The sequence below is a fragment of the Pagrus major genome, chromosome 8 (genome assembly GCF_040436345.1).
Source record: "Pagrus major chromosome 8, Pma_NU_1.0".
NCBI classification, from domain to species: domain Eukaryota; kingdom Metazoa; phylum Chordata; class Actinopteri; order Spariformes; family Sparidae; genus Pagrus; species Pagrus major.
The window spans coordinates 33,597,642-33,607,614 of record NC_133222.1 but is presented as its reverse complement, the minus strand read 5'-3'; the positions used below and the strand labels follow the sequence as shown (position 1 = coordinate 33,607,614).

Here is a 9,973-nt window from a genome sequence, read left to right as displayed (position 1 = left end):
ATGTTTACACAGTTTGGCTGCTTTAATCTTGGGAAGAAAAGAATATATAATTCCCAAATCAGATGGAGGAAAAGGCCTCTGTCGTTCTCTGACTGAAGCTCAGGTCTTCCTTTGGGCCATTTAAGGATATTGTTTTACTGCACTTCAGTGTAGTAAAGTGTAAGAATAACTTAAATTGTGTTGTTCATCTGATAGATAGATAGATAGATAGATAGATAGATAGATAGAAACTTATTCTTACAAGTTATTCACAACTGAAACAACGCTAATTGGATAAACACAGTTTGAATATAATGCTACTTCAATCTGCCAGTGTCAGTGGAGTATACAGTAGAGAACAATGCAGCTATGATGAAAGACATGTCTAGTAGATGACTGTTGACTGATTATGAGGCCAGACAAAGTTTTAAAATCAGTGGTTGTGAGGTGTTTCAAGGTGCTATACTGTATGTGTTATGTCATCCCTCCACTGTGCGCTGGACATTCAGAGGGTCATTTCAACATTAGGAGTACAAGTCTCTCACATCAGATGACACTGAGGAGGAGTGTCTCTAAAATTTGAGCTGTGTTACCTGTCGTTAAATGCACTGATAACTGTGATGACCAGACTGTTGTGTACTGGCTACTGTGGATAAATAGATCAAATCACTGGTTAACAATTGAAAAACATGATGCAACAACTCTGCAGGCCACATGACTGTGCAAAGGTTGTGTTTCTAAAGCTAATATACAGGCAGAGGAGAGTGTAAGTTCACCAGAAACAAAACTTCATCATGTTTGCATCTGTGGTTCTACTCTTGGCTGTGGGAGTTCTGCTCGTCCTGGTCCTCTTTCCAACCAGCAGGGCCAAAAATTTCCCTCCAGGCCCCCAACCCATCCCCATCTTTGGAAACCTGCTGGAGCTCAATCTGGAGAACCCCCTGGCAGATCTGGAGAGGGTGAAGTTGAATAATGTTATCAAGTAAAATACTCTGTAGACCACTCTGTAAATACTTGGAGTGGTCATTGAACACTTGAGATTGTCTACTTTACTATTTTATTTTATTGTCTACTTTACTATTTTATCTATATCTTTATCTTTATCTCTTGTTTCCATTCATGCTATATTTCTATTTCTACTTTGCACGGAGCATCTGGAACAAAAACAACTTCCCCCCCGGGGATTAATAAAGTATTCTGATTCTGATTCTGAAGAGGAAATACTATTCACTGTATTTATGTACTGAATTCAATTAGCGGTGCATTATGTAAGATTTAATAACCTACGTGGGTAAAATTCTATGGAGTGACCCATTCTTTTAATCTAAAAGGAAATGTTATTTTTTCATCTGAGCATGATTTGCATGATCTCTATTTTGCAGTTTTGAGTTAGGGGTTGAAAAACTTGCTAACTATCCGGCCTGTCTGTCTTCACCTAAAATGACCAGAAACATTGATTTAACAGTGTGAAATCCAGAGGAATGAATGTATTTTAAAGTGAAGTAGCTCAATCTATTAGGTAAGAAATATCTATCAAAGTGTATTTTTCAGTAATAGCTGCTTATAAATAATGAGACTCATTTTAAAGCTATTACGACTCCTACCTATAATAACTTGGTAATAATTTACGCAGTTCAGTGTCTGGTGATTGCCCTGATTAAAGGTCAGTCACTTAAGCCCCAGTAACAATAATACTGTGTCTCTGTCCTCAGTTGGCCAAACGCTATGGCAACGTCTACAGCATTTTCATCGGTCCCAGGCCAGCAGTCGTCATCAATGGGCTGCAGGCTTTGAAAGAAGCACTGGTCAACAAAGCTGCTGACTTCTCTGGCAGACCACAAGACCAAATGGTCAATCATGCTGTACAAGTGAAAGGTACAGAGCAGACATTTGACGGATGGTTCAGGTTCAACTAAGGACAACAGAGTCAGTGATCGTGTCCAAGTTCTGCTCTGATGCTTGATCAGTTTTGTCGAACAGAGTTTTCTTTTCCAGAGTAAAACTTTAGATTCTGCAGTGGAAAAATACTCCATTACTTGCATTCATTTTTTTAATGGAGTAAAAGTACAAAGAACAGAAAACTGAAAAAACTGTACTTGAGCAGGTAGGGTTGAGTACTTTTTAATCAGAATGGCACACGTGAGAGTGCCTAACGCATATATATTATCGTTCCTAATGAATTGTGTTAAGCAGCAGCTGTCAAATAGAATATAATGTTGTCAAATTTCCCTTTAAATGGAAGTCGCGGAGAAGTTCACAGTACTATCAAGTGGAAATACTCAAGCTAAGACAATTACTTAAGAGCTTGAGTAAATGTCTACTGGTTACTTTCTACCACTGAGTAATCTGAAAAACACCCTCCTTCTAACAAAAAATACATGTTGGAAAAAGTTTTAAAACATCAGTCATTCCTAAGATACATTATGTGTTGTGACACCTCCATTGTGTGCTGAGTATTCAGAGAATGAATCCATCATGAGGAACATATAAAATCAAACAGGACTGGAGTGGAAAGTCTGTTTTTTCTCACAGAGAAATAATTATTAACATAAATACTCTCAAACTCGCTTCATATTAGGTTTTAAAGGTTTTGGCACCATCTGGTGGTAGCAAGTAGTGGAAGTAGTTTTCAGACCTTTTACTTGAGTATTAACAGCAGTATGATCAGCAAAATTTACTTAAAGAATCAAAAGTAAAATATGACTGATATGCCATTATACATGACATGAAAACCAATGCACTTCTCCTTCTAAGTACTGCCTTGACCCTTTTTGCGTGCAGCTGATGCTCCTGGAGTGATTCTAGCAGATTATAACCCTGCCTGGAGAGAGCAGCGACGCTTTGGTCTGATGACCCTCAGAAACTTCGGCCTGGGGAAACAGTCCATGGAGGAGAGGATCCTGGGAGAGATACAACGCATCTTAAAAATACTGGAGCAGAGTGTTGGTACGTCCGCTCTGCAAACGTGATACAAGTATGGCTAAACATACATATTAAGGAGAACTTCAGGATTCAGAAATGGATCTTTTGAAGTCTGTGCTGAAAACCAAAAATCCAGAAGCCAACATCTTTATAACATCTTTTTTTTCCTTCATTTTATTTTACCAGGTAAGCCCATGAGCCCCCATCTGATGTTCCACAACGCAGCCTCCAACATCATCTGCCAAGTTCTGTTCGCGAAGCAGTTTGACTATGACGATGAGTTCATGAATTTTTTTGTCAGTCTTTTTCATGAGACCTCCAAAATAATCAACAGCCGCTGGGGTTTGGTGAGTCACATGTTTGACCAGAAAACCACTCATAGCACTTGCTCACTAAGACTTTGCTTTCTGTTGAACTTTTACCTCTTAGATTTACCTATACAATGCTCAGAACACTTAAAGGCATGTTAAAACTTATTTTACATTTTTCTCTCCAATACAGATTTATGATTCGATACCGATGGTGCGCAACCTCCCACTGCCCTTCCAGAAAGCATTTAAGATGTTCAAGGTCTGTCATTCATGTCACTCACCAGAGATTGTGGCTTATGGGTTTGATTAATAGCAGTGAGGCTGTTTATAACTAGGTTAAATGTTGCAAAGATGATGATCAGCCTTTACATGCTCACAATGACAAGCTTAGCATATTAGCTAAATATGTTAGCATGCTAACTCTAGATAATTAGCACTAGTGCAGCTTAGGCTGATGGTAATATAGTTTTGCAAGTATTTGGTAGTCGTATGTAGATGGTAACTCCAGAACTCAATGATCTCGAAGAGTGGTCATTTAACTCAAACCCTGATATCCCCCCCCCCCTTAACCAAGTAATGGCATACAAATCTTATGAGAGTTTTGCAAATCTAAATTTACTGTCTATGTAGCCTATGCAGTATTTGGTTATGAAGGAAAGCATTAGAGGAATGGCACTTTTGACCTGATGAAAAGTTATAGGGTGACCAAAGTGATTACAATTCATTTAGAGGTGAACATGAATGTCTGTGCCAAATCTCATGAAATTTATCCAACAGTTGGCCAAAAGTCTGAAATAATTAAAACCTCAAAAGATCACAAAAGTCATTTGGAAACATTGTCTGGGAATCCCAAATGTCTCCATTGACTTTTCTACCAGTCCATATAGTAGATGTTTAAATATTTCATGCAGCTACAAGCACGGCTAAAAAATGAGTAAGGAAAGACTTAGGGAATAAAGAAGGGAACAAATAATTAGTGAAGGAAAGATGGATGAATATAAACTTTAGTAAAGTTGTTAGCAGGGTGATACATGGAGAATGATGGATGATTCATTGTGACGCAGCATCTGCAGTAAAATGAAGGGACTTTGCAACATGTCACAACAGTTAAGTGGAGCTACAGTCACAGTGCCATGATGAGGTGAAGGGTTGCAATACAATTGTGAGACAGGGCCTTGAACATTATAGTACCATGGACTAAAAATACCTGTGTGAAATTGTTTTTGCTATGAAGCCATTAACATCTGTTACAGCGCAGCTGCATGGTTGCAACCGTCGCTTGTTTGGTTTGTGTGGCATAATCTTCTCTCTGCCATTTCCTGTCTGCTTCTGCACTGACACCATCCAATAAACCTAGGAAATAAAGCCTTACTCCATGTTAAATAGACTTGCCCATGAGAAACCCTAACCTCAACATGTGTTTAAGAATCTTTCTAAAACTTGGTGAACCTGTTTATATCACCACAACTTTTTTCTCACCAGATTGCACATGAAAGACGTTTGGAGATGTTGGCTGAGAACAAAAAGTCCAGAGTTCCTGGTAAGCCGCGGCATTTCATAGACAGCTACCTGGATGAAATGGATAAGGTGTGTGTGTCTTTTTGTTAATAAGAAGAATTCTGTTCAGAGCAGCTGCTGTGTACCTTGAACCCGCCTCGGAGGTGACAGAATGAAGAGTGTTTACTTTGTCTTTCTCTCTGTTGTCTGCCTGCAAAGAGAGGAGATGATGGCTCGTCATTTTCTGAAGACCAGCTTTGTGCATTTCTTTTGGATCTTCACTTTGCTGGGACTGACACGACTGCCAACACCCTGCTCGCTGCCTTCCTCTATCTAATGAATTATCCACACGTACAGGGTATGTCTGTCTCTCTGTCATCTGTCAGTTACTAACAGTCTGCAAGCCAGTAACTCCACCAGACTCCTCTGTACAAAAAGTAATCATTCAGTAATTGTTGAGATATTTCAACAATTACTGAATGATTACTTTTTGTACAGAGGTTTGTGATTCTGAGTCAGTCATCATTAGAACAACCCTGACTATACATCAAGCACAAAAGTCATGCTAAAATTGTTCCATTGTTTCATTGATCACTAAATACCTGCAAAACTAATGACATCCCATCAGCCTTGTACTTTGTGTTTAGCAAATGTTGGCATGGTAACCAGAGGTGGGAAGTAACAAAGTACAAAGACTTTGTTACTGTATTTAAGTAGATTTTTTTTCAGGATTCTTTTCCTCCCTACGTTCTAATACAAATATCTGCACTTTCTACTCCTCACATTTTCAAAACAAGGCTTTAGTTTGAATGCAGTTGAGGGGAATTATGGATTATTTTTCATTTTGACTGATTTCAGCCTATCAGTGCATATCACGCACAGCAGACGTAGCAAGGCGAAACGACGTAAAAGACAGAAACAGACAGACAGGGAGACTGGAATGGGGAGAAAAGGTGTGGTGTCTCGTATCTGCAGAGACCCTGTAGCTGGATTTTCTGGATTTTTCTGGATTTTCTCACTTTGTTGCTATGCAACAAACCCAAAAAGTCAGTATTTGACATCCTGGGAATGAGACTCAACAACCAGCTATCTTTCTGCTGTGTTTAGCTTGGACAAATCCTACTGATTCTACCTCTAAGTTTAATGGTCTTCTAATTGTATTAATATGACGTGAGCTTCAGTTAGCTTTGCACAGAAATGGCTGGTTGAATGTCCTTCAGAAGGAAACTTTTGACTTTTATACTTGCATTTCAGAGCCTGTACGTTCTTATTTTATACTTGAGTAAAGAAGTTGAATTAGTACTTCTACTTTTACCAGAATCTTTTTTCTTCTTCTTTTTGTCTGTATCTGCACTTTTACTTGAGTACATAATGGGTTTACCTCTAGACTATTCATCCTTTTCAAGCCTTTTCTTCAGCCTCAGACAACACAGTGTGTGGCTGTTTTTAGGGAAACATCTGTTTGTCATTTCTAGAAATAATTTGAAAGATTCACACTTTTCTTTTGCAAGCTGCCATGTAGCACATAAACTGAGAAAAACCTTGCATTGTTCTCTCCTGCTGTGAACTGTCTCACTCTCTGTTTATCTCTGCACTCCTCAGAGCGTTGTCAGCAGGAAATAGACAAAGTTCTGGATGGGAAGGATCAAGTCAGTTTTGAAGACAGACACAGGATGCCCTATGTGCAGGTGAAAGGATGACGGGGTCATATTCATATTTGCATGTCTATTTTTTATCTTTTGTCTCCTTTCGCTCAAAAAGTGGTGAAATGTAAAATCTCACTTATCTTATATATATCTGAAATGATAGAGTGTCTAACAGCTGTCTCTGTGATGCAGGCTGTCATCCATGAGAGCCAGAGGATGGCAAACACAGTCCCTCTCAGTGTTTTCCACTGCACCACTAAAGACACAGAGTTAATGGGATACTCCATTCCCAGGGTGAGTAAAACATATAGTTTGTGTCTTAATAAAAAATACAGAAAAGTCTTCATTTCAAGGTATTTAAGTAATTTAGTCATCAAATAACACAGGGTTGGACAACAAAATGACAATTGTAGTCGCTTCATGCAACACACACACAGAACACAGATACTGTAGATATAAAATACAGTTTATGTGCATGTCCTCCCCTTGTCTGGGGATTTAAAAGGATTTTTAAAGGCAGTATTACTTATCGGCCAACACTGATTACACACTCTTGTTTCTCAGGCTTCCAGATTGAACCCAGGGGTTTCTATGTACAAGCAAAGGACAGTGAATCCACAGTGGTGTGAAAGTCATTATTCTTTGTTCACATTTTAATAGACATCCTCTCATCTTGTTCTTGTGTTCTTCAGGGAACCACTATCATCCCCAATCTGTCCTCAGTGTTGTATGAGGAGGGACAGTGGAAATCTGCCCACGAATTCAACCCTGAAAACTTCCTCGATGAGAAGGGAGAGTTTGTGAAGCCAGAGGCCTTCATGCCTTTCTCTACAGGTGGGTGAAAATGATCATTACTTTAAGAGATGAGACTAAATGACTGATGGGAGGTTTGCTTTTGGAAATAACATAAGGTCATAGAAAATAAGCGAGTATTTTAACCCGCAGGTCCTCGTATGTGTCTCGGAGAGGGTCTGGCTCGTATGGAGCTCTTCCTCATCCTGGTGACTCTGCTGAGGAGGTTCAAGTTCATCTGGCCTGAGGATGCAGGAGAGCCCGACTTCACTCCTGTTTATGGAACGACCCAGACCCCAAAACCTTATTCCATGAAGGTCCAACTCAGATAAACTAGAAAAGCTATTGAGACAGAGATTACCTGAAGACTGTAATAAGCTCACGGAAACATTGAGCAAAATTAAACCTTTCAATATAAAACCTGTTTTTGTTTAAAGGTGCACTAATCATTAAATTATATGAACAAGTGATCAAAGTGACTTTGTGTACGTGAAAAGGTACGTCTGAGAGCTTTATTGTGTCTTTCAGCTTGTTGTTTTGGTTTTACAGCCCACGACTTTCCTGTTTGCTTCACTGTCACAGCTCTCATCACTCCAGTTTACCTGTCCAGCACCAGAAGGAAAAGAGCTAAAGTTAGCAACTAGCAAGTGAACACAGTTATCCATTTAGCTATTAAAGAGATATTTTCCTCAGGGGTTGGTAGAGAATAAAAAAATGCTAAAAGAAGATTGAATATTGGACTTGACATATGACTCAAAATGAGTGCTAATGCTGCTCAGTAGCTGCCTTAGGTTTAGATAAGCAACATCTCATCATCATTACCTTGATTGAACAGTTGAGCAACAAGTTTGCAGTATCAACTTAAAGGGTCATAATATGTCAATGTTGTGATTACAATTTGTTTCTGCTGCCCCCAAGTGTCAAAAACTGAATATGTGCAGCTGTTAAACATCATAGGGGACACAGAATAATTTACATAAACCCCTGTAATTGAATGCAACAATGCTGCTAATTGTAACAGTTTCAAATATACATGATAGATTATATCTTATCATATGAAACTATAAACTTAGACCAACTTTCAACCAGATTTTATGATTATCATAAAACATGTTACACAATGTTCCCAATGTCACTTTTTGTCAAATAAATAAGTTGTGAAACATCAAATCACGTGTAACTTTGTCACCTGCTCAACAAAGATGAGTTGAAAAAAATGCCTCTATAAGAAATCAAAATGTTGTTCATCCTCTGAGGAGCTTCAATGTGTCTAATAGATTCAATCGAACTCTGCCTATTAGATTTTGATATAACTTGTGTTGCAATCGTACATTTTGGTGTCACTAAAGGAAACATCATAGAGTCGCTCATTATTAAATACATTTACGCAAGTGCTGTACTTATGTACAAGTTTGAGATACTTGACCTTTACTTGAGTATTTCCATTTAATGCTATATTTCTACTACACTCAGGTAAATATTCTACTTTTTACTCAACTAAGGTAATGTATGATATTACATCTGACAGCTGTAGTTACTAGTTTGATTTTACATTCAAAACATCTAATGATGTTGTATAATATGACTCTTGTTAAAGGTTACACTACACCAAAGTATATAAAGTAGAAAAATAAGCTCACCAAAGCTCATCAAATGTATTAGTATATTTTGTCGATACACTTTTGTACTTTTAATCAAGTTTTACTTGAAACTGAGTATTTTTCAGTTGTTTTTGGGCAGACTGACATCCATGTATTAAAGGAGACATATTATGCTCATTTTCAGGTTCATAATTTTATTTTGGGTTAATACCAGAATAAGTTTACATGCTTTAATGCTCAAAAACACATCAGTTTTCTCATTCTGTCCAGTGCTGCAGCACTGTGTTCCCTCTCTGTCTGAGACAGTCTCTTTTAGCTCCTGTCTCTTTAATGCCCCTCCCCCCATCACCCAGTCTGATCCGATTGGTCAGCTGATACACGCCTGACCCAGTACCCTCACTGTGTCTCTGGTCAGCTGTGATGTGTTTTCAGCCTCCAGTTCACTCCACTTTTACCATGATAATAGGCATAAATTATGAGAATGTATGACATGGTGAGGCGTTTCAGGAGCAGTGTTTTCTGTGGGAGAGAGGAGCTCCCGTTGGCATTCAAGACTATTTACATGCACAGGAACCTATATAACACACTGAAGGAAAGGGAAACCAATAAAGAAGGATAATAGGTCTCCTTTGACTTATCCAGTTGTGTTCGCCTGTAATGGGAACCTACACCGCCCTACATTAAAATAACATGAACTTACAGTGTGAGACACAATAACATCTCTGTTTGTGACTGAATCAGTCAATTAAGTAGGTCAGTATGGATGCCTTTGTGCTACTGCACAAACAGTACAGTACGTTTACTTCATAACAACATCAAGACATTTAATGATAATCCTCAGATATAATAAAAGATCAGTCTTTTCTACCTGGCATACAGGTACACTGGACCATGCGGTATTCAGTTTAACCAGTAGCCTTTTGATGGCTGGACAGTGGTGTATTATTGAAGCTTTTGTGTTGATGCTGTATTGTTTTACTGGGCGGTCTCTTGATTGTCAGCTGGAGGCCAGGGGTAGGGAGGGTGGGCTTGAATGGTGTGTGTGTGCGTGTTTGTGTGTGTGTGTGTGTGTGTGTGTGTGTGTGTGTGTGTGTGTGTGTGTGCTGACGTGGACCTTCTGTGATGACATTCAGTTGCATGACTGGTGTGGCAGGGGGGACAGGGAGAGGAGAGCAAAAGAGAAAAAGAAACTGAAAGAGCCACACAGATCGATTCAAGGAGGATA

The 9,973-nt window shown here is 38.9% G+C and overlaps 1 protein-coding gene across 1 annotated transcript; it reads left to right on the top strand.

Moving 5' to 3' along the window:
- The first annotated feature begins 740 nt into the window (after positions 1–740).
- LOC141000728 (cytochrome P450 2D15-like) lies at positions 741–8,317 on the top strand. Its single transcript, XM_073471528.1, has 11 exons — positions 741–938; positions 1,692–1,854; positions 2,761–2,925; positions 3,088–3,248; positions 3,403–3,471; positions 4,695–4,799; positions 4,929–5,067; positions 6,312–6,397; positions 6,548–6,649; positions 7,048–7,189; positions 7,301–8,317. The coding sequence occupies exons 1-11, from the start codon at positions 774–776 to the stop codon at positions 7,477–7,479; spliced, it is 1,476 nt and encodes a 491-aa protein (XP_073327629.1). The 5' UTR covers positions 741–773; the 3' UTR covers positions 7,480–8,317.
- Positions 8,318–9,973: the final 1,656 nt, after the last annotated feature.